Here is a 27,528-nt window from a genome sequence, read left to right on the forward strand (position 1 = left end):
GCTAGATATAGTGTATGTGTTTTATAGATCATGTAATGTGGGATTATATATCGAGCTAGATATAGTGTGTGTTTTATAGATCATGTAATGTGGGATTATATATCGAGCTAGATATAGTGTGTGTTTTATAGATCATGTAATGTGGGATTATATATCGAGCTAGATATAGTGTGTGTTTTATAGATCATGTAATGTGGGATTATATATCGAGCTAGATATAGTGTGTGTTTTATAGATCATGTAATGTGGGATTATATATCGAGCTAGATATAGTGTATGTTTTATAGATCATGTAATGTGGGATTATATATCTAGTGTATGTTTTATATATCATGTAATGTGGGATTATATATCTAGCTATATATAGTGTTATGTTTTATATATCATATATCATGTAATGTGGGATTTTATATATAATTTTTTTTAGCTAGAAATATAATGTGTAGTTTTAGAGATAAATATGTAATATGTGTGTGTGTAATATAAATATGTGTGTATATATATATATATATATATATATATATATATATATATATATATCTCGGACACTGAAAAAAGGCTTGCACTCACGGTCTGTATTTGGGTAAAATATTTCTTCTTTATTCCAATATTCTTAAAACATAATTCTAGTCATCAACGTTTCAGCCATCTCTCGTGGCTTTCACAGTGCTGAACTGATCCTGATGAAAGCCACAAGAGATGGCTGAAACGTTGATGACTAGAATTATGTTTTAAGAATATTGGAATAAAGAAGAAATATTTTACCCAAATACAGACCGTGAGTGCAAGCCTTTTTTCAGTATACGCTGTAATTTTTGGCTATGGCTGCAATGCACCCGGCATTTTGCTAATATTTGTAAGTGTGTGTGCGGGGTACCAGTGGAATAAATATATAATAATAGTTACTAAATCCAGGTTAGACATTAGTCTAGGTATAGGGTTTATGGTGCCATGTACTTTAAAGCAAACCGTTTGAATGCTGAGCATTATGGGAAATGTAGACACATTTGTCTAGGATCAAAGAAGTTAAGTCAGTATAATCATATAAACGTGTGCTAAAATCTAGATTAAAAAAAAAGCAAAATGTTTGTAATCTGTCTGCTGTCATCATGTGCTCCGCTGTGTGTGTGTGTGTGTATGCATGCATGCATGCACGCGCGCAGGGCTCAATGTCCACTCGCCATTAGCAAATGAAAATGTAGCCACAGTAAGTAGAAAGTTACAAACCTCACCCCTGCATAGTAAGCTTTGACTCTACCGGTAGCACAGGGCTTCAAATTGCAAGCCCTGTGTATTTGTATGTGTACATCTTTTTTTTTTTCTTTTTCCAGAAAACGAGTACTTTTTTTTTTTTTTGGCATTTAAGGCAAAGGTGAGACTTACTTAGCTGAACCTGTCCCTCCCTCGCGTGGCCATCTTCTTCCAGCCGGTCCTCCTCTGCTCCTGGTGTCTGCTCAAGAACACAGCATTAAGTTCTATGGAAGATCCTGCAAAACCACAGGATCCTTCATAGATGCAGCGGTTACTGGTGACGGCTGGAAGATGTACACTCCTATACGGCGGTAGCTCCGCCCAATGTCTTGAAGTTTCAGACTTTGGCAAAATCGCGACTTTTGTCTCAGTATATCTTTTGACTTGTTTGGAATGTCAGTGAACGTGAATTAGCATTTCATGAAGACTATCTCTACAAAATAATCATTTTGCGGGAGTGCTGCTTTAAAACCCTCTATGGTTGTAACAAACCTAAATAAAAACCACGATTTGATCAACTTTCACTTTAAAAATTGTCTCTTCACAATCGTGTTTTTTTTTTTTTTTTTATATGTATGCCTGCCAAAACCATAGAAAAACGCTGCACTGTTACACACCTCTTTAAAATGTGCCAGTCAAACAAACATGACATGGTGGCACTGTATGCACAAAATATTGCGCATGTTCTCGTTGTCACCCCTGCCATTTTTTATTGTAAGTACTCTCCAATCAACTCATATAGACATGATGCTTACTGCAATTTCTATTTATATAATACATACTGTTATTGATTTTGTAATTTTTTTTTACTTCCTCCCTTACATACTCTTTTTGAAGAATTCATTGTTGCTTAACTACCATTTTATAATTGCACTGTGAAAACCTCAGTTTTGTGCCTTCACAGAGTCTCCTACTGCTGCAGAAATGGCGCGGCAAATGAACCGAGATACTGGCCTAAGAGAAAAGGTAAAAATGTTCCTCGGGTTGGGGCCACCCCGGGGGAAAAGCAAGGCGTCAGAATGGAAGCAGCCCGAATATGTCATAACCGCAGAAATGATGAAGGTAAGGTACTGCTAATGCTGAGCTACAGGGGGAGACGGGACACAGTGTCCGCTGTCAACTTTTATACAATAGTTTATCTGTAGAATGCGTACATTGCGTACTCGCATGATCATATTCATTTTTCAATAACCTGTCTTTAGGTTCTGACTCCATACGACCTATTTTTTCTGCCACTACCGTTTTAAAGGTGACCCATCCTATTTCTAGAAATTACAGCACTACATAAAATATCCATAATCTCGTAATTTTGTAAAAAAATGTTTCAATTCTTTATTTTTGGAGTGCTTGAAAATATAACAAAAGGGCTCGTCATGCCCCAACAGCATTGACAAGTATATAACGAGGCATATGTTACCAGTTGGTCAGCATGTGGAACGAACAGCACAATTTTTTACATAACGACATAAACCGATTTAGCGTTCCTGTCTCAGCGATCAATGCTTAGCATGCTTGTTGGCAGGAACTTTCTAGACATGCTGGGTGAAATATTGCGATCTAATAGAGAGTGAGTGCTTATTACAGAAAAGATAGGTTAGTTAGTGTGAGATGCCTATGTATAATATCTATTGAGAAATGCAAAAATAATAGAAAATTACACAAGCTTAAATCATGTTGCTAGTGTCTGCTGTGCAAAGGACAGTAACTTGTAGCATGAGAGATTCCTAAGCAAATTCGCCACTTCGTCATGACAGAGCATATTAATCAAGGTAGGTGTACCAGTACAGTGTATTTCGAAACACAAGATATCACGCTGCGTGTTCTCGGGTGTGTGGCAAGGCTGGTACAGGCTTTACAGTAACTATCACAGGCTTGGTTTGTGTGGGTGCGTGCTCATTGTGGATGTATATCACGGCAATGTGGTAGGCCCAAGAAGCCACGGTCTCCACCTCTCAACCTATGGTGGTATGTCACATGGGACAGGCCCAGTGTGGCTGTGGGTGTGTGTGTGTGTGTGTGTCCTGCTGAACTGGTATACGTCTGTCAGATGTATGCCTTGTGTATGCGTTTTCAAAGTAACTTGTAATCTCTAGCTACAGACAATTCACGTGTTGGCTGGCTGCCAATTCAGTGCCCATCCTTAACAGACATACATATTTATACTATTTAACTAGTGGGCATGGGTAATACTCAAGTCTCCAAGATTTAGGTGTCAAAGTTCTCCGGGAGCGGAATCATGCACAGGGGTGGAGTATGGGCAGGCATGCCGGCTGTAGGGAAGTAGTCCAACGTGCGGGCAATTTTGCTGGCTGTCTGTGCTTTTGGGTTGCAAAGTTCTGGTTCAGCCCATGCCCCGGCTCGGTTTCAGGCTTAGGGGGTGGTGCGTGGACAGGAGGCAGGTTTCGAGCAATTCCTCCCCATAGCTCCGGGCCGTCGTGAAGGCCTGCACTTCTTGGCTTCGTACCTGGTCCCTCACGTGGGAGGCCGAGGTCTTCCTCTGCAGGGGTCTGCTGTGGATCCCGGTGGGTGATCGCCGCCTGCGGCGTCGGATCTTCAGCGGTGGTGGCCGGTGCTCTGGGAATGCGTCCCCGGGTGGGCCCATCATGTGGGGTTGTCATGGGAAGAGCGCCCAGTGGGGTCTTGATCGTCTCCTGCTCCTTTTCCAACCATATATTCCCCGCAGCCGGTGCTTTAGGTGCTTCTAAGTGGGTAAAGAGCTTGTTCCAGAGGCTGTTGCACGCCTTTGCCATGCGTTGTTGCTCACACTGATTCTGCTCCGTCTCCGCGCCATAGTGTGCATGAGGCAGTTGGTAGGCAGCCATCTTGGGGTCCATCTCCCAGCCCATTATTCTCGGCAGGACAGGTGTTAAATCCCAGCCGTGTGTAGTGGTGGTCGGCTGTGGGGACCGGGATGACCCCCGCCGGTCCAAGGGGGGAGGGGGGGCAAATCTCCGGTCGGAGAACTGGGGGAGCGGCCGTCTCACCCCAGCTCAAGCTTTCCTAGGCCTCAAGCCTCAATCGGGTTACTTTTATGCCGGTTTGTATCTTGGAGGGTATCTCCGTGTTCACTGTCTGCTGGTGAGTATTGTGATCACCCATTTAGGGCTGTATCTGCTTGCGGCTCGCAGTTAGCGCCAATATTCTGGTCCAGGTGCAGGAGCTCAGACGAAGCACGTCTGATCCGATCGGCGGTCAGGCCCCGCCACCCCATTATCACGTAATTTTTTTTATTCACCTTTTGTCGTGAGATATTCTGTTTTCTCTTTACTTCATATGAATGCAACCTTCCAAGCACCATAACCACTACAGTTTGATGTAGTAGTTTTGGTGCCTGGAGTTCCCTGGTGTCTTAACAGTTTCGCTACTTACATTGGGAATTGTTTGACTTCTTACCTGGGGTGCGTTGGGTGCTGGAAGTGAAAACTAGAAGCTCCTGAAAAAGGAGCTTCCATTAGCACTTTTGCACTTAGAACACGTCAGCTGATCACTAAGCTTTGCATCATGAGGCTGAACCCAGAGCTTTCAGCCATAGCAGATGCATGAAGTGGAACAGTATGACTTATTACGTTGGAGAGTGCTAAGGCAGTCTTGGCACCATTCCTACCACCACCATGAGGGTTATGGTACTTAGAGTGTTCCTTTGTAAAGTAGTTGCTTCTTCTCAATGATGTTCTTATGTGTGTTGGAGACATGGTCATCTTCTTACCGTACAGAGTAAAATTGTTATTTGAACAGTTTTCTAACCTTTAATTTGTGGGGCACAGGTCCGCACTCTCTCCGGCTACCATTTTTGTTCAGGAAGGTTTGGCTTGAGTGTCATTGATAGACTGACAGTGTCAGCTGACCGTTCCAGCCTATCACTGCTGCATTAGCATGTTTCTGCGTTTGGAAGCAGCAGTGGAGAGTAACACAGACAAGCGCTTTGCGGACTCCTCTTAAGTGTTCAAACACTTGAAGGTAAGAAGGAGCGGGGGGCACAGAGCACAATAACCACTTAATTGAGCTGAAGTGGTTTCAGTGTGCGCGGTAGCCCTTTTAATGTTCCTTGCATAGGTTACGGTGCAAAGGTAATAATACCAAAGTCACTTTGCTGGGCTCACTGCAGAAGCTGCACAGCAAAAGCAGGAAACTAAACCAAATGAAATGTAGTTGGTATCCTTTTATTATTTTCACTTCTTGTGTGTGGTGTCTTTGTGTTTGCCTACATTTTTCCATTTACTTTTTTGTAAGCAGGAGTTGACTTCAGAGAGCCCATTGCACGTTCGGATCCGTGCTATGAACCAGATCTGTGAGCTTGCGAAAACCAAAAAATTTGAAGAGGTGAGCATCAATTTCGCATCAGTTGTAATGCGTTCAACAAAACTGAAATGTTAGCTTGAAAAGTCATTCAACAACCTTTTTATAATAAAATAAATTCCAAAGGTTCCATTTTTGTTGTGTGTATGATCAGTTCAGACTGTGTGGTGGCTTTGTACGTTTTTTTTTTTTTTTTTTTTTTATATAATAATAAAATGACCTCCTGTGTGCTGCTGAAACTGCAATGTACCAATAGCAAAGGTAGTCTAAGAAACACATTTGTAGTTTTCTGGGGGTTCCATTTGCCATATATAGAGACTGTCTAGCTCCAGAACAATGAATTCCCTTATTCTTCAGGATTTGTTCCATCTTTTTGTGTAGCTTACATATGGAAAGTGCTTGTTTTTTATGTTTGTTTTTTCGCAGCATGCTTTGGAAGCAGTATGGAGGGCTGTCTCTGATCTCATGCGCCCCGATCAGCAAGCAGAGGCCAGATATAACGTGCTCCAGTTACTAAAGGCCTTGGTTGTGGGACAGGTACACTTGCTATCATTTTATATTTCACTTTCTGGCTATTTTTTATTTTGTTTGGTTATCTTTACATTTTAACAAACGTGTCCACAAATAACTGGAAGAAAGTATGGAAACACTTAATATAAAAAAACGATTTCTTTGGGAAAAACAATCTGCCTTTGCTAGATCCCGCACTTTCAGGTCCAAACTATAAACCAAATGTTAAAGGGGAAACGACACGTACCATAACATGTTAAAGGGAACCTGTAGTCCCCCCAATTTTTTTTTTTTTGGAGTGTCGGAGTATAAAGTGAAATCACAATTTCTGTATGTGGGGAAGCCGCCAAGTTAATCCGTCTAGGTAATAAAATTATTGAAGGGATACTATAGTCACCAGAACAACTTCAGCTTAAAGGGACACTCCAGTGCCAGGAAAACAAACAGTTTTCCTGGCACTGCAGGTCCCATCCCCGTCCCAGGTTGCTGAAGGGGTTTAAACCCCTTCAGTGACTTACCGGAGTCCAGCGCCAATGTCCCTCGGCGCTGGTCCAGGGTCCGCCCACGCTCCTCCCCCGCTGACATCATACGGCGGGAGAGACCTATTGAGCATGCGCGGCCACCGGCGGGGTGAGACCTAATGCGCATGCGCGGCAATGCTGCGTACGCGCATTAGACATCCCCATAGGAAAGCATTGAAAAATGTTTTCAATGCTTCCCTATGGGGATTTTAGCGACGCTATAGCACAGAAAATCTGTGCTAGAAACCCGGAAGTGCACTCTAGTGGCTGTCTAGTAGACAGCCACTAGAGGAGGAGTTAACCCTGCAATGTAAATATTGCAGTTTATGAAAACTGCAATAATTACAGTTGCAGGGTTAAGGGTAGTTGGAGTTGGCACCGAGACCACTCCAATGGGAAGAAGTGGTCTGGGTGCCTGGAGTGTCCCTTTAATGTAATTGTTCTGGTAAATATAATTTCCTTCAGGCATTTTTATGCAAACACTGCTTACATTGCCCCTAAGGACACCTCCAAGTGGCCACTCCTTAGCCACTGGAGGGGCTTCCTGGCTCAGTGCTGCACAGTAAGCAGCCCTGCCATTCAGCATCCCCACGCTCTGCATGGAGACGCTGAATTTTTCTCCTAGAGATGAGGAGGTGCTGATTGGCCAAAACGACATTTGGCCCTGCCGCCTTGCCGTTTTCCAAAAACACCTATTCTGATGTCACCAAGGGGGCGGGGCTAGCACTGGTAGACCCGCGCGGTGTTGAAAATAAGGTGAGTTTTAAGGGAGGCAAGGGGGGGGCAAGCTACCTACATGATGGGTTAAACACTTACATGTATTCCTGACCCTATAATGTGCCTTTTAATAACCAGCTGTCTGTCACATGTAACCCTTGTGAACCTCTTGTTATCCAGTGTGTATAAACTGTACAGCAAGGTTCATGGGAGGTTGGAATGTAAACACTCCTGCCATGGAAGATGAGTCTCTGTACGCTGAATTAATCACTTGATTCAACATGAGCTTCTTTGCTCTCTGTAACCACCAACCACCTTCTATCACAGACAATACTTTAACTCTTTGTTTTGTTGGGATTTATTGTCTGTAATGTTGTGTTTTGCGTAGGCGGACCGGCTGGGATTCCTTCGGGCCCATTTCTTCCGAGTGATAAAGGACTACCCCACAAATGAAGATCTGGCGGAGAGATTGGAAGTCTTTAAAGCTCTTACTGACAATGGGCGTGACATCGCCTATCTCGAAGAGGAACTGGGTGAGGAGACTTCTTTTAAAAGCCAAAATCAACAAAAGAATCCATTCTTTAATTATGGGAAGCACAACATATTGCCTACAAAGATCTCCTAAAAACAAATCCTGTGAATGTTTATGGAGTTAAATGTATCCATTCAGCTGCAAATGCAGAAATGTTAGATTTCCTTTTTTTTTTTTTTTTTTATCTGACTGTTCTGATAGTCCTTGCACCATCTCACCATTAAATTGTATTGGCAGCACAAGAGTAAAATACATTTCCCTTTGTGGCACTTCCAGAAGATCCGCACCCCCATGAGCACAATGTGTTGTGCTTTTGGCATTCATTTCCTATGAATCTCTGTTAAGCTTATGTAGCTGCAAGAAATCATGGGACATAGAGAATTGGCATTTGATGCCTGACAATCTTGTGTTTAAACGCAGATTCCAATATAAATATGTTATTGGGCGTTTGAGCGCAGGACTTTTTTTTTTTTTTTTTGGTATAAATATGTTTTGCATTGCTCTACAATTAGTCTGCACATATCACACCCTCATTCTATTCCCTCCTGCATTACTTTGATTAGCGGTCTGTTAGATGAATAGGAATACTCCTAATAGTACAATCAGATTATACATTAAATGCCCTGATATTACACCAGTTTTCCCCTAGTGTTTGTTATTTTACTTTAACGCTGTTGCATAGATGTTGTCAATTTCTAATCATGCTTTCTCTCCTGGTGGGTTTAGCGGCCTTTGTACTTCAGTGGATGGAGCATGATTTAACCCCCGATTTCTTGCTCGTTCTGGTGAATTTGGTGAAGTTTCACAGCTGTTATTTAGAACCATATATTGCTCCTATGGTGCAGTAAGTATTTGACATACATTCTCCCATTCCACCAATACAACAAAGACTACATCCGTGCTTTCTTATCTGCCTGATTTGTTACCCGGTGTACTTTTCTGTTCCTCTCTTTAACAGAATGATTTGCTTGCTGTGTAATCGGACCGCGTCCTCCTATGACATTGAGGTCAGTCTTATTCCAATCCACCACATGTTGATATTAACACACCGTTTTGACTCTGCAGAGTTTCGGGAATGGACTCTCGTTTTCCCCACTTCTTGACCATATTCTACAGCCATGTCCACCGCTTCCCACTGCAAGCTTTTTCAGTGTTTCCAATGCAATTTTTTTTTTCTTCTTTCTTTTCTTTAATTTGCACCTTACAAGAGCACTCTATGCAAAAAGAAAAATATCACCCAGTGCAGTTTGAAAAACCGGAGCTAACCTTAGCAAGCTGTGACCGATCTCTCATCTGCCACATTGTTAATGCCAAATGTACATTTCTTCTCAAAACCCATCCTAACATGGATGGCAGTGATTGGGGGTCTAGGTAAGTACCTAGACTGTTGGCACCCCTTTCAAAGGCTGGTTAAGCAAATCTCTTACGATCATGGCATTATGACTGAGAGAGTACTTTTACAATTTTTCTGACGTCTAGTGCATTGTGGGAAGAGGAAATCTCTGTTATGTAGCCTTTAGTCTGAATGAACCTCCTAGAAAAATGAGTTTTTCCATTTCTCAAGGAAACGCTATCTGCGTTGGTCCCTAAAGGGGATATTGTTGATTAGAATGCAAGGGACTTCGTCCACTAAACGGCAAATTATTGTCTTGAAAACTTAAACGTAAAACTTCTCCAAACCGTTCTAATCCCGGCAAATTCTCCATCTTGTCTAAAGCTACAGTGTGGTTATTTTGTTTTAAATTCGCAGCAATTTGTTATTTTGGAATAAACGCCAATCTGAATGCACGTGATTGGCACAATAGATGAGCTGCTGAATATTCTCCAAGTTGGCTATTGTTTCAGTCCAGCTTAGTTTACCTAACATTTTTATTCTCTTTGCATTCCCGACAAACTCAGTTTAATGAAAAAACCCTGTCTTTAAAATTTCATAAAGAACATTCTGCTCCTGTCATGGTGTCTTGTTGCCATTACTTGTTAGTCCACCTATTGTTCAGTGCCGTGGGATATATTGGTGCCTTTTAAAAAAAAAAAAAATCATATTATGATTTGCATTCCTTTCTCATGGGACACCAGTGGTTTACTGTCCATTTTAAGCATATATATATATATATTTAACCCAAGTTGATCTTTAATTCCTTTATTTATGCAGTTTTCTTCTGTTCTTTTGTCGTCCAGGTCTCCCTGCAGGTTTTAGATGCCGTTGTCTGTTATAACTGTCTCCCAGCAGAGAGCATTCCCACGTTTGTAATCACACTGTGTCGCACGATTAACGTGAAGGAACTCTGTGAGCCTTGCTGGAAGGTGAGTTCGCGGACTGGCTCAGTGCGTGAGCTGTACTGTGTGTGCTATATGTAACAATGTCCACAGGTGGATAACAAATGCTGCTTTTTACACAGGGAGTGGAACGAACTCCTAGTAAACCTGGTGTAGAGCAGGAGTCCCCAAGATGTTTTAAAACTACAGCTTCCATGATGCTTTGCCATTCTAAAGACATGCAAAGCATCATTGGCGTTGTATTTCTACAACATCTGAGATCTAGTGTTTGGGCACCCCTGATGTAGAGGAGATGAACTGCCTTATTTTTTTTTTTTTGTCTGTTGTGTTTGAACTTGCTAACTAGTTGCCGATATGTGGGTTGCATTGCAAAGTCTCGCTTGCAATCGATATGGCATTCTATATGTGCACTGATTGTCTTGCTGGTGTTTTTAAATCAAGGCCTACATGGCAGCAGGTTTACTGGAATTTGTGGATCACTTTTAGTATGTTACCGTTTTAATCCTTTTTATTATGGATTAATGAAGTCCTATGCAAGTAGCTGAATTATAATCTATAACGGTGTAGTTGCCACCTTGACCTAACCAATTCTTGTGGTTGTATTTAAATCTTTGCAGCTGATGAGGAACCTTTTGGGAACGCATCTTGGCCACAGCGCTCTTTATACCATGAGTCGCATCTTGGAAGATAGGTAGGACATTTCAGTGCTTCCTGGCATCTTTGGAAATGTAGTGCACATACATCTGGTGAGCCAAAATTGGCTCCAACAATAAGCACCATAACCCCTGCATCTTATTGAGGTGGTTATAGAAAAGGGTGTTTGTCTATGCGGTCTGTTTTGTGTCTACCCTCCTCCCTATTTGTTTTTGGTCCCTTAATTATATGTATATTATACTTTGACAACCAGACCTTCCAGGCACCATAACCACTAAAACACTACCTGTTCTGTTCTTTGTTCTTCTCAGAGTCTACATGGAAGACGCCCCTCTACTTAGAGGGGCAGTGTTCTTCGTTGGCATGGGTCTATGGGGAGCTCACAGAATCTTCTGTTTGAAAAATTCTCCTCTTTCGATCCTTCCCTCCTTCATGAAGGTAAATACCAGTGCACCACCTAGTGTTGGATCATAGCTCAACATGGCTGATTTCATAACCCCCATATAAGAAACCAGGAGGGATTGTATAAATGTAAGAGTACAATACTCTATAGTAACTGTGGTGCTCGGGCAGTGACTTATTGCAGGATTTTTTTTTTAACTCTGAGAAAGTTTTTATAACTTAACTCTGCAAAAAGGACAGGCTCACTTCAATAAATATAAAATCTCAGAATTCAAGGATTGGTCGTGCAAGCCGCACCTGTAACCACCCATCAACCCCCCTCTCCCCCCCCCCGAGCAGGACTGCCTATTACTGTTTTTAATAACTCTAGTTGTTCTCTAACATTTTATTAAGATAGAACTTGGTTAGGTTCAAACTACATTTTAAAAGCTGTTCATTTATGTGTATGTGTATATATATAATATTTGTTTTCCCCCTCTATCTGATCAGGCCATGAACTGCCCCAATGTGGTGGTTTCCTATGAAATAGTCTTGTCCATCACACGACTCATAAAGAAATTCGGGACACAGGTGCAGGCTGTCTCGTGGGACCCAGTCATGGATGTTATAGAACGATTATTCCAGCAGCTTTCGGTAAGCAATGTTCTCAAATTTAAGGGACACTCCAGACCCCTAAAGTTGTTGAAAAGCTTAGTGTGAAGAATGTTTCCTCCTCCTTATGTTTTTTTTTTTATTTTTTTATTTTTATCACTTACATTTTGCTTACATTGTACAGATATCAATATAAATGAACATTATTATAAATGTACCTGGTTATACTCCCTGGTTTTCAAGCAGACAATAGGTCCTGTTACTTGCTGGTCTGGTTAGTTCAGTTGAGCTAAACTCAAGAGGCAGCAATTGTCCAGAGCACCGGCCTTGCAAAGACTTCTCATTGAGCTGCATTGGGACGTCTGGGTGGGATTAGAAGGGGAGGGCTTGTAAAGGCTACAGACGAGGTCTGCGTGTTTTGCAATGCTTTTTTTAGAAAATGCTTTTTGGGAAAAGTCCTTTATAATTAGATTCTCAATGTAGTGAGATTTTGACATGTCTGTGTTGATGTCTATTTGGCAACCTGCCGCAGCTAGCTTGCTACTTCCCAGTATTCCAAAAGCTATATGTTGTAAGTCTCTCATTAACTATATGCGATTTTACTTGGCAGTAATATGTGTTAAAACGCATCTTCTTAATCTTCAGGCTTTGCGCAGCCACGAGTTAAAGTCGGCTGTGCATAATCTTTTGACCTTAGTGGAAGAACTTTATGATCAGAATGTTTTCCATGGAGATGTAGAGCGGCTGTTTGAGCTTGTGGAACGAACCTCTGAAGATCGCCCGGTAAGTCTGACACATGCATAGCATTCGCCAGTGACTAAGCAGTTTATGGCACAAGATGAATTGTGAACGAAGGTCATATTGTCATATTAAAAGTGTTAATCTGTGATGCCTTTTGTCATTTAGGCTTGTTCAGTTATAAATCTCATAACATACAGAGCCCAGTCCATCCATCCCGGGAAAGAAGGATGGATCTTGGACTTGCAGAAACTAATGGACCGATTCTTCAGGTGCGAATTGGATATCCTGTTTTTTAAGATTCTCCTCCAAACACAAATCCTAGTGTGATCCTGTAGCAAAAAATGGCTGTTCCTTTGTTTCCCTGTGTGTGCATTTACTTCACGTATTCAAAAACATCTGACACTGCTCATAGTGGAAATACAGGCGAGACATACAGGCTGTTACTTGGCATGTAATCATGAATGCTACTGAACTATTGGTGTCTGTGTATGTAATCTCATCTCGTATATGTATAGTGACATGCTCACTATGCATGAAGCATAGTACATATTAAAATAGACGTTTCTTTTGTTATGTGTTTGGGTGCTTATAACGAAAATAACTTGCATATACAGTCTAAAGCCGTATTTTTATTTTATTTTTTAAATAGAATTTTAATGGTCAAATGTACAACCAGTTAAACGTTCTTTGCTAAATTGAAAATTCAAAGAGTATTAAATTTGAGTCCAGAGTAGCCTAATTGAAAGCGTAGCTGACTTAGAGTTTTTCCGGATTGACTTCACTTTGAATTCTCACTTTAGTGAATAAGTTACTAAATTTAAGGCCAAAAAAAAAAGCCATGCCGAGACTATTGTAGAAAAATAAGGAACGTGTGCTAGAGAACTAAAAATGTGTTAATATTCGAATCCTTTCTAGAAACCTTTTAATCACGGTTAATTGCTTTTTTAATTTTATTTCTATTTAGAAACGAGTCGCGGAGTATAATTCGTATGAAGGTTCTAGATGTTCTTTCCTTTGCACTGAGCATCAACCGACAGTTTTACGAGGTTCGTTTTTAAACTACTTCATTTTTGCAGTTTTAACCTAAAACGTCTCCCCACCATACGTTCTCTTGAAGTCCGTTTTCTTACTTTCAAAGAAATTACAGTTTAGAGTATTTTAAAACCATTTTAAGAGTTAAGGGTGACTGGTGTGGGTGTTCTCTATAATTTTGGATTGGTTAGCAGGAACATTTTAATTTTGATATTCCCCCTCCCTACTCCGCCCCTTAATTCTCTCTAGGAGGAGCTCATAGAGAAAGTAGTTACTTGTCAGCTTGCCCACATCCCGGAGGATAACGATCACCAGGTCCGTAAACTGGCCACCCAGCTTCTGGTTGACCTTGCAGAAGGCTGCCACTCTTGTCATTTCAACAGCTTGATGGACATCATTGAAAAGGTAAACTATATTTTTGTGTCCGATTTTCTCTCTATTTTCAAAGTCAGTGTGTTGGTTATGTAACGTTGTGGATGATGGTCACACAAGACAAGTGCCAGCTGGCTGTTTAAATTTGTGCGGTAAGGGTCCCTAAACACGTACATGTGGAAAATAGATGTTAAATGTGCCACCAAGTTAGGACCACACTGATCTGGTTCATTTTCTTTTTGTCTTTAAAGCGTCATGATTGGCACCCAGACCACTTCATCTCATTGAAGTGAGTTTCAGACAATGTCTACATTGCAGGGTTAAGACTGCTTTTAGTGTCTCTCTCGAGGTGCTTTCTGGTTTCTCAGAGTTTAACTGTGAAACGATGTTGGACGTTCATGTACTTTGCATTAGGACGTCCAGCATCTTCAAAATCCCCCATAACAAAGCATTGATTAAATGCTTTCCTATGAGGAAGGCCTAAAGCATGTGCGTGCTTGCTGTGCATGCGCTGATGTCCTTCGTAGGTGTGACATTGTGGGAGGAGGACACAGAGCCACTGGAAGTGAAAAAATATATTTTAAGCCCTTTTTATTATTAATTATAGGTCGGGGGCGCTATACCATTTGTAATAAAATAACGTTGTGTTCCCTTTTATGTTCAAAATGTTGAGTATAAACGTTGTCATTACAAGCCTGTGTGTTCTTGGAAGTTTAGAGTTTAAATAAGTGCACTTTTAACAGGTTGTATACCGTTCCTTATCTACACCTGAGGCTGGGTTTCACGACTCTTCTTCCTTGGAAGATGTGAAGACATCAGTCTTGGGGTTGATGGTCATCCTACAGGTAAGCTCTACATTGTCCTTTCTGTGTCACAGTTGTCAAGTAGATGGACCGTACATTTGTATGACGCCTTTATTGAAATGTCTGTAACGACAATTCTTCCCCTGTCTGCAGACCAAGCTGTATATACTCCCAGCCAGTCACGCCATACGTGTGTACGCGATGCTGGTCGAACATATCCGGCTGCACTACAAGTACCTGTACAGCTCACCTATTGCTAGCAGCATCCGGCTGCAGGTAAGGACCTTCCCTTTACATTCAACTTTCTATATTTAGAAAAGTCTGATTTTTTTTTTTTTTTTTTTTTTTTTTATTTCCCCTTTACCAGGACCCACTTTTAACCCATCCAATAACTAATACAAATATTTCCTTTCCAAATTGACCGGTTGCTTAAACCTGGCTGTAGATCTACAAATGTAGCAACACATTGGTATCATTCATGGACTTTAAAATGTAGAAAATCTCATTTTATTTTTCCATCTTGAAAAGTTTCACATAACTATGTGGTAATAAAAAAACGTCACCGTTTTCAGTCCCATTTTGGGACTGGCTCTTCACAAGGCAATATCCATGGAGGGTGCCGAGGGTTGTCGGTTTTGGACTTTTGCAGATGTGCTTAAGTGCAACACTGACATGGGTTCCTGGTGGAGAAACCCTCTGGAGCACAAGAAAAAGATGGCGGTGCCAGCGGGGGACAGATACCAACTGCACCCGTAAACCACTGCATCCCAAGCAGTGATTTCCCATCGGGACTCTGTGCAAAACATGCAAAGATTCCTGAAGGTGACAGAACCCCTTTAAATTCTATCTTAGAATGCCTCTGTGCATGTATCCATAGTGCTTACAATTACACTGAATTTAAAGCTTCTTTTCAAAACCTAGACCAAAATAGTTCTCATGCAGTGTTTATTGAACAAATCATGTCTGTTATCCGTCTGTATTGTTTTTCACTGATTTGTAATACAGCTAGAAATTTTATTTATTGTGGGATTGTTGTGCCACAAGGTTTATAATGCAGCCGCTCAAATTGTTTCTTTAGACCTCATTATTATCCTACAGTTCAGGCCTGGTTATTAACTAAATGGTGAATTTGACAACTGATTTGGGTCACAACAGTGGAATTGTCTAGTATCCAGAGTCTTAATTTATACAGCTTTTTATATGTAGAATATTTATACAGTGTTCATTCCTTTACTTTTTTTTTTTTCTTACCCTCAAAGGTGTTTGACTTCCTCCTGCTGCTCCGCGCTGATTCTCTGCGCCGTGTTGGACTCCCTAATAAGGACGGCGCTGTGCGTTTCAGCCCTTACTGTTTCTGTGAAAATGTGTAAGTGACAAATTAATTTGCTTCATTTCAATGTGAAGACCTTTCAATGAATTTGGTGTTTTACAATGGTAAAGGCTTTTAAAGTGCAAGCATGCTGTGTCATTCCAGTGAAATAGTGGAGAGGTGCTGGGTTTGTTGGAGTAAATTCTATTGGTCAATGTGAAGGGCTCTAGGACCATGTAGCAGGGTTGCTTCAATAAATAAAATCAAAAAATTGCTGTCAAATGTTCGTTTGTTATTTTTTTTTATTATTTATAACCCATAATTCAATGCTCATTAACAAAACGTTCCTACATAACTTGTATAGAAATATTTCCAATTTACGGTAATGTACATGTAACATATAAAGAACATGTATAAAAAAATAAGTGCAATCATTGGGGCTCGGTAGTAGGCATGAGGATTTATATTTTCAAGGGAATCTTATTTGGCCTAAATAGAAAGTGGAGCACCCCTGGTTTACCTGTCCTAATGTCCCATCCCTATGACAAGCTAGTTTGCATTGTTTCTATATTCCGCCCATGGGTGCCAATATTCGCAATGGGAAGCACATTTTCCCGAAGCAGGAATAAAGTTGCATTCCATTGTGTAGTGATGGTCTATCTGGCTTATCAATTCTTGGCAGGATGGGAAAAAAACAAGATTTCCAGTTACGAGCTATAAATAACCCTAAAGGCATAAGGTATATGTGTGATTAGGTATTTATTTTTTGTTTTTGTTTTTTCTCAATTATTGGGAAGTCTAAATTAAATAATAAAAGGGAAGGTGTAAGTATAATGGTTTCGTGAATCAAGTCAGCTCTCCAGGATACTATAAATGTCATGGTGTTGTCTAGTATCGGACATGTATACCATATATGAAATATTGTGCCAATCTTTCGGACATCGCCAACATAGTGGCGAATGAGCTTTAAAAATATTTTATGTAGTTTTGAAGGGACCTGATACCATCTATATAGGATCTGTAGATGAAGTTCTATGAAGGGATATACATTGTAAATATATATATATATTTTTGTTTGATAGTGGTTTGGTACCATTCATATGGGGTGTAGATTACCATTGAAATCCTTTTCCCATTGTTCTATTGGTGAAATTTTCATAACCTCATCCTCCCCATCCAAAAGTTTAGAAGATCTAGTTATTAAACCTCTAGAAACATAGAATGTGACGGCAGATAAGAACCATTCGGCCCATCTAGTCTACCCAATTTTCTAAATACTCCTAGTACCTAGTTTATCTAAATATCTGAAAATAGGATGGTCAAAAGTATTTCTTTTTTTTTTTTTTTTTATTCAGATAGTGTTTAATCCTTAAATATCAGAGTATCACTAAAGGGTAAATTTGTATTGTTAGTTTGCAAGCACGGAAAGCTAATCAGAACTTGATCTTCAAATAGCTCAATAATTGTATTTATCCCCAATAGCCTTCATTTATGCATATCCAGATCAACCAGATTATATTGTAAAGTTTCTATAGGGGCCATTATAAGGATAGTCTGAAAGATTAAGTTTGATTTTCAACCTTTTTAGTACATCTGACATACCCATTATTATTATTAGATTTTGAGGTTTTCTTTGCTTAAGTTTCCACATAAACTGTTCTCTTGTTCTATTTGGTACCAGGCGTTATTCTGAATATTTGAGTTAGACCACAACATTACATTCGCAACTAAACATGTTTGATGTAATTTTGCAATATCAGGGAGTGAGATACCACCTTTGTCATAGTTATTTTGTAAGATCTTTTGATATATTCTTGGGTGTTTTATTTGCCCAAATACAATTTGAAAATAATCTTTGGAATTGTACTATTTTATCATTGCTTAATCTGAAGGGTAGAGATCTAAATGGATATAATAATTTTGGAATAGAATACGCATTCACTATATTTAAGTGCCCCAACCATGAGATCTCAGTTGAGGTCCACTTGGACAGTTGCTTATTAATAGAAGAATAGAGATTATCATAGTTATAGCGTATTATGTTCCCAGATACTCCATATACTCCGGGTTCCAATTAAACCGAAATTTAGATTTAAGTATAGATAGTTCAGCCTCAGACACATTTAAAACCATAATTTGAGTTTTCCTTATGTTCATTTTATAGTTTGAGATGGTTCCATTGATTTCAGTTATTTTTTTAAAACTTCTGGAATCGAGATTGCGAACCTGACCAGATACAGAAGCACATCATCCGCAAATAGAGACATTTTATATTCCCGATCAGCTGATTTATTCCCATGTACTTCTTTGTTATCTCTAATCATAATAGCCAATGGCTCAATAGATAAAATATATAGTAATGGGGCCAATGGGCAGCCTTGCCTCGTACCATTTTTTTCTTGGAAAGGTAGATAATTCGATAAATGGATTTATAATTTTCGCAGATGGCTCTATATATAATGACATGATTTTATCCTTTAAGGGGGCCTCGGAATCCAAATTTATTTAATACTCTATCTAAAAAATCTCCCATTAACCCTGTCAAATGCCTTTTCTGCGTCAATTGCCAAAATGGCTAATTCTGAATTCATATGATTTTGCTTTTAATATTCAAATTGAGTTTTCTACGAATATGATCTGTTGTACCTCTGTCCCTAATGAAACCCAACTGGTCTACTGCAACTATATCAGAAATAACTGCTTTCAATCTGTTTGCTAAAATGTGAGAATACATTTTTAAATCTAGATTTATTAAAGAAATCGGTCTATAATTTATTGTATTCGTGGGATCTTTTCCTGTTTTGGGAATCGGAATAATAGATGCTAACAGCATCTCTTTAGGGAAAGGATTGGTAATTGAGACAAAAAAAAAAAAAATAGTATTGGGGCCAAAATATCCACAGAGGTTTTATAAAATAACGTAGAAAAGCCGGTCCAGGGGCTTTATTGGCTTTAAGGTTTTTTTGTTTTTTATCGAATTACATTTTTCTGAAAAAGTTATAGGAGCATTTAGATCTGAGTTTTTCAGGAGAAATTTCCAGTATAGCAATTTTAGAATCTGGTAGATTGTATAAAGCGTAATAAGAGTCTACAAAGGCCTGAGATATTTCCTTAGGGTTTAAAAAGCATTTATCTCCTATTATTTTTGTATTTATTTATCTTTAGAAGTATTTTTTTATCTGCTTGTAAAAACTTTATTTGCTCTATTATTGTGGTACCTTTTTTTGTTTGAGAAAAAAAATAGATTTATTTGCCTCATCCAAGAGCTTTTTATTAATACGTTTCAAGCGTCTAATTTCATTAGTGATATCTAGTGTTATTTGTAACTTATTTTGTCTTTCAAACTTGGCCAGCTTAATTTATAGTTTGGAAATACTTTCTTCTGTTTTTGTTTTTTTTCTTTGTCTCAATCCTGCTTTTATTCGATCCCCTCTAGTAAAACGTTTACATTTGCACCAAACAGTAGAGGCGGATACTTCTCCATTATCATTAAATTGAATAAAATGCTTCCTTTCCAGAGCTCTTTCAGCGGTTACCTCCTCAATTTGTAAAAGACTTTCATTCAGTATCCACCTGTTTCTGATTCTAAAAACAGATGCAAATTTAAATGTTAATAAAACTGGGGCATGCTCAGATAAAATAATTGAGCCAATCTTGGAATCCATAATCTGATCTGATAAAGTGGGACTTTAAAAAAAAAAGGTCAATCCGAGAGTAGGTCTGATGGACATGAGAAAAATGGGTATAATCTCTCGATTGTGGGTTAAAGGTTCTCCAACAATCAGAGAGAGAGAATTCTTCAGCAGAAATTCATCACATTTATTCGCAGCTATTTTAATTTTTGGTTCCCAGTCTTTATAATTATGTTTACGTCTATAAAGTTTTAAATTGGGAACACAATTGAAATCGCCGCCAATAATTGTGTCCACACTTAACCATGTCAATTTTATGAGCACAATCCTCCAGAAAACACATTGAGAAATCGATAGGGGCATATACATTCACCAAAGTAAATATTGTCATTTATCTTGGATATTTAAAGTAAAAATCTACAGTTTATGCCGATTTCCGAATGTATATATTACATTTTTTTTTTTTTTTTTTTTTTTTTAACAAAACTGCCATTCCTCATCTTTTACGGTTACCTTCAAGATTGGCATAGTATATAATAGGAAAATAATTAAATTGCCATAATTTATCAGGAGGAGATACCCGATGGTTTTCCTGGATAAAGGCTATATGTACCTTATTTTTCTTTAAAAGTTTACTCAACGCCCCATGTTTCTGGGGTAAATTAAGCCCTTGGATGTTCCAAGATACACCACGAAGTGTCATCTAAAAGCATCATACCCTATATAATAGTCCTAATATTGCAGTCCTACAACAATAACAAACATAACAAAAAGTAGAACATATCTTCATGTTCAACTGAAACCTGCAACTTTTCTACGCACGTAGTGAGGTTTAAATGGCACTTCCTCCAATAAAGGCAAACAACAATTTTTATGAATGAATATTAGTGAGTAGCAGTGGACTGACTTTCTCTTTATAACTTTGGAATTCAAGTAAATGAATAGTTCATATACTGCAAAAATTAAAATAAACGTCTAGATTTTAATAGGGTATGGAGTCAACCTCGATTCATGTAGAAGGTACAATAGTGAAATAGTATACTTACTTCCTATACTGAAGAAGTGGTGGGAAAAAAAATTTAAAAGATTTCTTATTTCAGGGTTATTCACGAAGGTGAATTCAAATTTTAAGGTGAAAAATGTTGGGTGTATAACTTTGACCGTATGAGGTAATCGTATTGTAGGCACAAAATAGAAGTAAATTAAGTAATCCTGTAGACTGGATATGCCACTTTGACAGAGTGGTTAATGCAAAGTTATGCTCCTCGGTGGATCTAACTTTTAGCCACCTCAGTTCTAGATCAGTTTTTCTCCAGTCACCCGTTCCTTCTGTGCTCTAAGCGACGCATGGCTTTTTATATATTTTTTTTTTTATTTTTTTCTGTTTATTTTTCCATCCCTCTAGGAACGATGCTGAGAAAAATCAGAGTGATGGAAAACAAGCCGGCACTTTATCTCCCCCTGCAGGAACTCAGAGTCTTCCACCGCAGAGCGGGGCTCAACGCATGGGTTTTCTGCCATATTCCTTAGCCTTTGGGGTCCTACTGCAGTGCCTTAAGCAGGTTGGTATTGAGCCTGGGCTTTTCTTGAATCTCAGAATGTCCTAGAGTTGTTTGCTTGGGAGTATTCCTTTATTTTTAAACGTTTTTTTTTTTTGTTTTATGTAAAACGTTATTTAGATTTGCAGGATGGGCAAAATGAGCCAGGGCCTAGATTGTAAAGGGTACATGTATTATACACATCTAGATGAACAACAAAGAGAACGATGGATTAGGAAAAAAGGGGTGACCATAGAAAAACCTCTGGCATTACTATGGACAAACGCTGTAATGGTTCCAAAACCGGCAAGGTCCAGTCTCATCAATCTGATACTACAGAAATTAAAATGAAGACTTAATAAGCTGTAAGGCAGTAATCTCCAACAGCCCTCTGCTGCCCAAGATGTTCATCTCCTACTCCAAGAACTCTTTGAATGCCGTGGATATCCAGAGGATCATAGAGGTTGTAGTTCAGCCACATCTGGGGGACATGGTTTAAGATTTTTGGTATAAAGAACTCTAGTCTGTTTGCTTTGATTCACAAAATTATATTTAATTTAAAAAAATAATAAATTTTGTGGTTAAATCTTATGTTTCCGTCTGAAATCTTATCCTGCAGGAAACGGACTGGAAAGTACTGAAACTGGTCCTCAACAAACTCCCAGAGTGTCTCCGCTACAAGATTCTTATCCTGTCCTCTCCTTGCAACGTCGATGAGCTTTCTACACTTCTCTGCACTATGGTGAGCTGTTAGTCCGCACTTTGTTCTCTCTGTGTGTGTGTGTCTTTGTGAATATATTTATAAATATGCACTTCCCCCTTAGCTCTCTGACCGGACAGCAAGTGATCGTCTTTACAACACTCCTGACGGCTTTTCCCGAACTGATTTGCAGTTGGCTGTAGTTCCTGTATTGACGGCGTTGACTTCTTACCACCCATATCTAGACATCGCTAAGCAGGTACTCTTTGTTAAATTGTGTTTTAAATAAACATCAATCGATCGCTAGTACATTTACAAAATAACAAACTCTTTTGAGTTTCAAATGGTAAATAAAAGGGGAGATGAAGCAAACATTTTTAAAATTAATTATCCTTCCTCCCGAAGCTTTTTGAAAACTATTGTGTAAATATTATTTTTAGCACAATTCCATGACATAGGAAGCATGATTTCGCACCAACCATCCAATGTGGTGTTTTTTTGTTTTTTGTGTGATTCCTATAAACACACCAAGAAAGTGCTTTAGATGTCTGTACATTGCTCTACTATTTCATGTATATTAAGGGACAGGAGGCAAATACAGATAAACCTTCAAATAGGTTTGACAGATACCAGAGTACCCCAGCCACCCGTAGTTCACCCCTTCTACAGTGACGATATCCATTCCATCTTGAACTTCTGGTTTAGCTATATATGTAAAATCTCCATAGAGATCTGTAAAGAGGGGCTTGGTGATGTCCAACTGCTTTAAAAACAGTCAGACCCTGAATTGTAGGATGGCACCAGGGGACTACTGACACCATGCCAATTACTGCATGCTAGAACGTTGGTGCCAATTTAAGTTTCTTTTGAGTGCTGTCTGTGCACCAGGGTACCAGAAAGATTGTGGTGAGGCTAAACTCCATAACATCCCCCACAGTACCTGTGAAAGTTTGTTTATTTTCAGAGGGAAATGATCCGGGCCCTAGAACATGGCTTGATCTATCGCTGCGCCAAGCAATGTGTGGTGGCATTATCCATGTGCATGATCGAGATGCCAGTGATCCTGTTTAAATCCCTTCCTGTCCTCATTGTGAAGCTGACCCACATCTCTGCTACTGTCACCATGGCCATTCCCATGTTGGAGTTTCTATCGAGTGAGTTTTTACACTGACTTGTTGTTTTTATAACTTTTTTTTTTTTTTTTCGTTCTCGTGTGTGTGTGTGTGTGTGTGTATCACATTTGCTGTTCTTTGCTTTAATGAGGAACACTTATTCCAGTATGACTGGCTTTGCGCTGTATATAACCTAAACCTTCTTTTCTGGAATGTTATGTCTGCCCTTTTAGCCCTGGTCAGACTCACCCACCTTTACGGGAACTTTGCGGCAGAGCAATATGCCAGCGTCTTTGCCATCTCTCTGCCATACACCAACCCATCCAGGTGAGATTCAAACTTCACAGAAATCCATGTGCTAAAGATCTGTTATTTTAAAATAAAACAATTGCTGGAAACTCCAGATTTGACATACTATTGTCCCTTTTTTTTCAGTGTGACTATTTTTTTTTTTTTCCCCCTCTCTGTTTAGGTTTAATCAATATATAGTGTTCCTGGCACACCATGTAATCTCGATGTGGTTTATCCGGTGCAGACTGTCACTGAGGAGAGACTTTGTGCCGTATATAACAAAGGTAAATATTGCTGTCTTTACTGGTGATTGGACTGCAACATAAATGCACTTTGCATTAGTGATTATCTAGTTGCCCCACTGTTAAACCTGGAGTCACTAATTCCTCTCTAAGCAGTTGCTTGGAAGTTTGTGGGGGGGAAAAGAAATACATTTTTTTTTATTTTTTTTTAAAATGGTGTGGCACACCGTCAATCCTTTAAATGGACACTATAGGCACCCAGACCACTTCAGCTCATTGAAGTGGTCTGGTTGCATATTCCCAGGTCCCTTAACTGTGCAGTGGTAATTATTGCAGTTTTTTCATAAACTGCAATACTTGCCTGCCGGGGTTAACTCCACCTACTCCACCTCTACCAGACAGCCCCTAGGGGGACATCCGGGTCTTTAAGCTGGACGTCCTCACGCTATGCATGCTGACCTGCACTGGGAATTATGTGCAGCTGCTGCGGATTAAAGCAATTCCACTTCATGTCGCGTTTAGACACCAGACTGTTGGTGCACTCCATGACCCACAGAATGATATAATCACAAGTGATTGGATAGCTTGCTGGGAAATCCCGACTTCCTGGCTATAAAACCAGTGGGATGGGAGTGAACATGGAATTGAAAGTTTACAAGACTGTAAGATTTGCTTTGCAGTGCTATAACCTCTGCAGGGAACTCTAGTATTTGTACCTAGTGTCCCTTTTAAATACCATTGCTGTAGAACTTTGCAGGGTCTCGTTCAGTCGTGTTTGACACGTGTACGTGTTTGATTATTTTTCAACACGGAAAGTTATACATTGTCTGTATTGTATGTCCAGCCCTTTTATGCTTTGTACTATTTAAGTTTTAGTTATTTCAATAAACAAATGACTTAAAGTAATTTTAAACAAAATTCAGTTTGAATGATATTTAACCCCTTAAGGACCAAACTTCTGGAATAAAAGGGAATCATGACATGTCACACATGGCATGTGTCCTTAAGGGGTTAAAAGGACACCATAGGCACCAAAACAACTTTAATTTAATAAAACCGATTCGGTGTATAGATCATGTCCCTACTGTCTCACTGCTCAATTCTCTGCCATTTAGGAGTTAAATCACGTTGTTCATGCAGCCCTACTCACACCTCCCTGCATGTGACTTGCACCGCCTTCCTAAACACTTCCTGTAAAGGAACATAGATATACTAGTTTTAGTCTGTTTTGATTTATCTTTGCTCTGCTAATAGCTTTCTAAAGCATACAGGGGCTCCATGTGCGTGTGTGATATCAAAGTTTAATTTACAGAGCAGGATATACAAACTTCTAAAGCAAGTTAAGATCGGATTGAAAATGAAACCATTTTTTTGCATGCAAACTGTATGAGTCATAGCCAGGGGAGGTGTGGCTAGGGTTGCTTAAACAAAGTGCTCTAACTCCTAAATAGAAGAGAATTGAGCAGTGAGACAGCAGGGGAATGATCTATACACTAATCATTAAATTAAAGTTGCTTTTATGCCTATAGTGTCCCTTTAAGACAAAAGATGTTTCTTCGCCTCTTTCATTATAAAAATAAAATAAGTCCAAGACCAGCAAGCATCCTGTAAAAGTATGTCCCCTCTATCCATTAACTATTATAAACGGCAACTGAATTGTACTCATCCCACCTTAGGGTTTGCGTTCCAATGTCCTGCTGAGCTTCGATGATACACCCGAAAAAGGGAGTTTCCGAGCACGTAGCACCAGCCTCAATGAGAGGCCGAAAAGGTATTTGTTTCTAAGGAACGATATTCTTTGTGTTCCGTTCGTTCTTACTGCGAAGAGTAAAAGTTTGTTGCCATTCTTGCTCTGTATTAAAATCTCTGGTCAAAATGTGTTCTCAATATCTTGGAGCGTGGGAACAACTGTTACCTTTTAAATGTTTAATTAGCAGTAGTTTGTGTTTTTTTTTTTGTTTGTTTGTTTTTCCTTCTCCCTCTCTCTCTCCCTCCCATTGTGGGAAAGATTTTGCCAAAGATGGGATCATTCCCAGTACCCATAGCCCATCCCTCTTCAGCTGCCCTGATAAACAGGAATTGCAGTTTGTGCAGACTTTACCGCACCGATAGACTGCAAGAACTTGTCCAACCTGTCTCGGTCAGATGGAATCGCTTTTGATAATGCAGTATTGTAGTTTTGAATGAAAGGGGGGTAGGTGGGTTATGGGTGCAAGGGAGAGTCCCGAAGTTTAATTAAAATTGTTTGACCAACTATATGGCATTACATTCATAGACTCATGGCACCCGTGTACCATTTTAATATTGATAATGATTAATATTCACATTGATCATTTTGATTTTCACAACGGCAGACCTAATAGTGAGATGTTTCCATTTTGAAATCTCTAAAAAGGATATGCAGGTTATACACCAAACTGGGGATTGTCTAAAGTAAACTGTGAAACTTAAATGTCACGATAAAATAACTGAGAGGTAAAGTTTGCTGAATTGCAGAATGTTTCCAATTGGTCTATCTGTAATTCCCAACAATACATGTTTTAATGATGAATTCTGCTCGTCCCCAAGTCTGGCATTTTTTTTTTTTTAACGTTTAAATTTGCATTTTCAAAATACAGGATTTAATTTTTCACTATGTTTTAAAGGTGGCTTCAAATCTTACAATGCTCTGAATGCATTAAAATAATTAACAAAAAAAAAGGAATACCGTTCCCCAGTGAATCGCTGTTTATTTGGGTTTTCCTGTAGTTGGTCCTCTATCATATCAGTTCGAGACCTACCCTCAGAAGTTTCTAATTCTGGTCTATAGGGCCAGATCTTTATCATTAACCATTGTCCAGCAGAGTTTTATGGAATAATAAGTTTATCAACAAAGAGCAGTTCCACTCATCACATTGTATGGGTGAAACTGCTGTATTACATGACTGCTGCTATCAATTTGCAAACAGCCCAATTCACCGTTTAACCATTCTATTATCAACTGGTCAAGCTGATCCCATTCTCAATCAGAAAATAAAATCCCAAAACCGTTACCGATCTGTATTTCATCAGTTTGTAATGAACTGTTACTTAACTCCTTAAGGACACATGACGGAAATATTCTGTCATGATTCCCTTTTATGCCAGAAGTTGTGTCCTTAAGGGGTTAACGTCTTTCTGCGTATTTCCCCGACCTTATATCAAATCTGTGTTCAGTTCTACCATTTTGGACTTTAGTGGGTATTTAAGCCAACGACCAGCCCATTCATTCTCTTGCTAGATATTTGCTTACATGGTAGAATTTTATATAACAAAACTGTTAATGGTGTAAAATAGAACACCATTGCAGTATTGTGCTTTTTTATTTTGTTTTCAATGTCTTGTAATTCCTTATTGCTGTTGTCGTTTTCCCTCTGATTTCAAAGCACCATCTGTGATATCTGGGTGATCGATATGAAATTCAATAGCTCACTAGAGTTTATCACTGCTGTTTGAAATGAATCTACATTTACTGAAACTCCTTTTAAAAGGAACCATCAGTTTCCAGGAAGAGCGTTTTTTGTGATGCGTCATGTTCTTTTTAAAGGCAATATTAAAATCTGCTCATCCCAGTTCACTCCTGGCATGGCCATAGCACAAACTGCAATGGGGGAGATTTAGCAATGTGTTATTTTCTAAAAAGCGATCTTAAGCACTGAAAGTTGGGGAACCACCCAAACTAGTTGCTAAATCTCCCCCATTGTTTTCGTTTCTTTGCTGCTTCACAGTGTTCAGTGGCTGTAAACCCAGCGGTTATACGATGGAGATACTTGACTTAAAGATGGTGGTAATACAGCTGTTTGTCTGAAAATTAAAATGTAGCAATCCAAACGTAATATTTAAAGATCCTGTGAAGTGTATGTTCCCCTCTAATCTCTGAAGCCCTTTATTATAATGTATTAATTCTAATACTGAATCCGTAGTCTTCTGTTACATCACGAATGACGCCAAATCTTTTACCAATCCGGTCCCCATCACACATGGTGC

General features: G+C 39.3%; 1 protein-coding gene across 4 annotated transcripts in view; it reads left to right on the forward strand.

Annotated features, from left to right (window-relative positions):
• The window catches only part of TSC2 (TSC complex subunit 2), a 40,675-nt gene that overhangs the window by 637 nt on the left and 12,510 nt on the right, over positions 1–27,528 (forward strand). For all 4 annotated transcript variants that reach the window (XM_063430471.1, XM_063430472.1, XM_063430473.1 and 1 more), the window contains exons 2-25: positions 2,156–2,313; positions 5,485–5,571; positions 5,974–6,084; positions 7,684–7,828; positions 8,554–8,671; positions 8,786–8,834; positions 10,006–10,131; positions 10,722–10,795; positions 11,070–11,196; positions 11,650–11,793; positions 12,397–12,534; positions 12,658–12,761; positions 13,457–13,538; positions 13,774–13,929; positions 14,640–14,741; positions 14,853–14,975; positions 15,959–16,065; positions 21,046–21,202; positions 21,798–21,920; positions 22,003–22,137; positions 22,843–23,032; positions 23,224–23,317; positions 23,463–23,565; positions 25,200–25,294. In XM_063430471.1, coding sequence (XP_063286541.1) covers positions 2,176–2,313; positions 5,485–5,571; positions 5,974–6,084; positions 7,684–7,828; positions 8,554–8,671; positions 8,786–8,834; positions 10,006–10,131; positions 10,722–10,795; positions 11,070–11,196; positions 11,650–11,793; positions 12,397–12,534; positions 12,658–12,761; positions 13,457–13,538; positions 13,774–13,929; positions 14,640–14,741; positions 14,853–14,975; positions 15,959–16,065; positions 21,046–21,202; positions 21,798–21,920; positions 22,003–22,137; positions 22,843–23,032; positions 23,224–23,317; positions 23,463–23,565; positions 25,200–25,294 — 2,828 coding nt within the window. In that variant the 5' untranslated portion in view covers positions 2,156–2,175. The remainder of the gene's footprint in view (positions 1–2,155; positions 2,314–5,484; positions 5,572–5,973; positions 6,085–7,683; positions 7,829–8,553; positions 8,672–8,785; positions 8,835–10,005; positions 10,132–10,721; positions 10,796–11,069; positions 11,197–11,649; positions 11,794–12,396; positions 12,535–12,657; positions 12,762–13,456; positions 13,539–13,773; positions 13,930–14,639; positions 14,742–14,852; positions 14,976–15,958; positions 16,066–21,045; positions 21,203–21,797; positions 21,921–22,002; positions 22,138–22,842; positions 23,033–23,223; positions 23,318–23,462; positions 23,566–25,199; positions 25,295–27,528) is intronic.

Source organism: Pelobates fuscus, chromosome 8 (assembly GCF_036172605.1).
Source record: "Pelobates fuscus isolate aPelFus1 chromosome 8, aPelFus1.pri, whole genome shotgun sequence".
In the NCBI taxonomy this organism is placed as follows: Eukaryota; Metazoa; Chordata; class Amphibia; order Anura; family Pelobatidae; genus Pelobates; species Pelobates fuscus.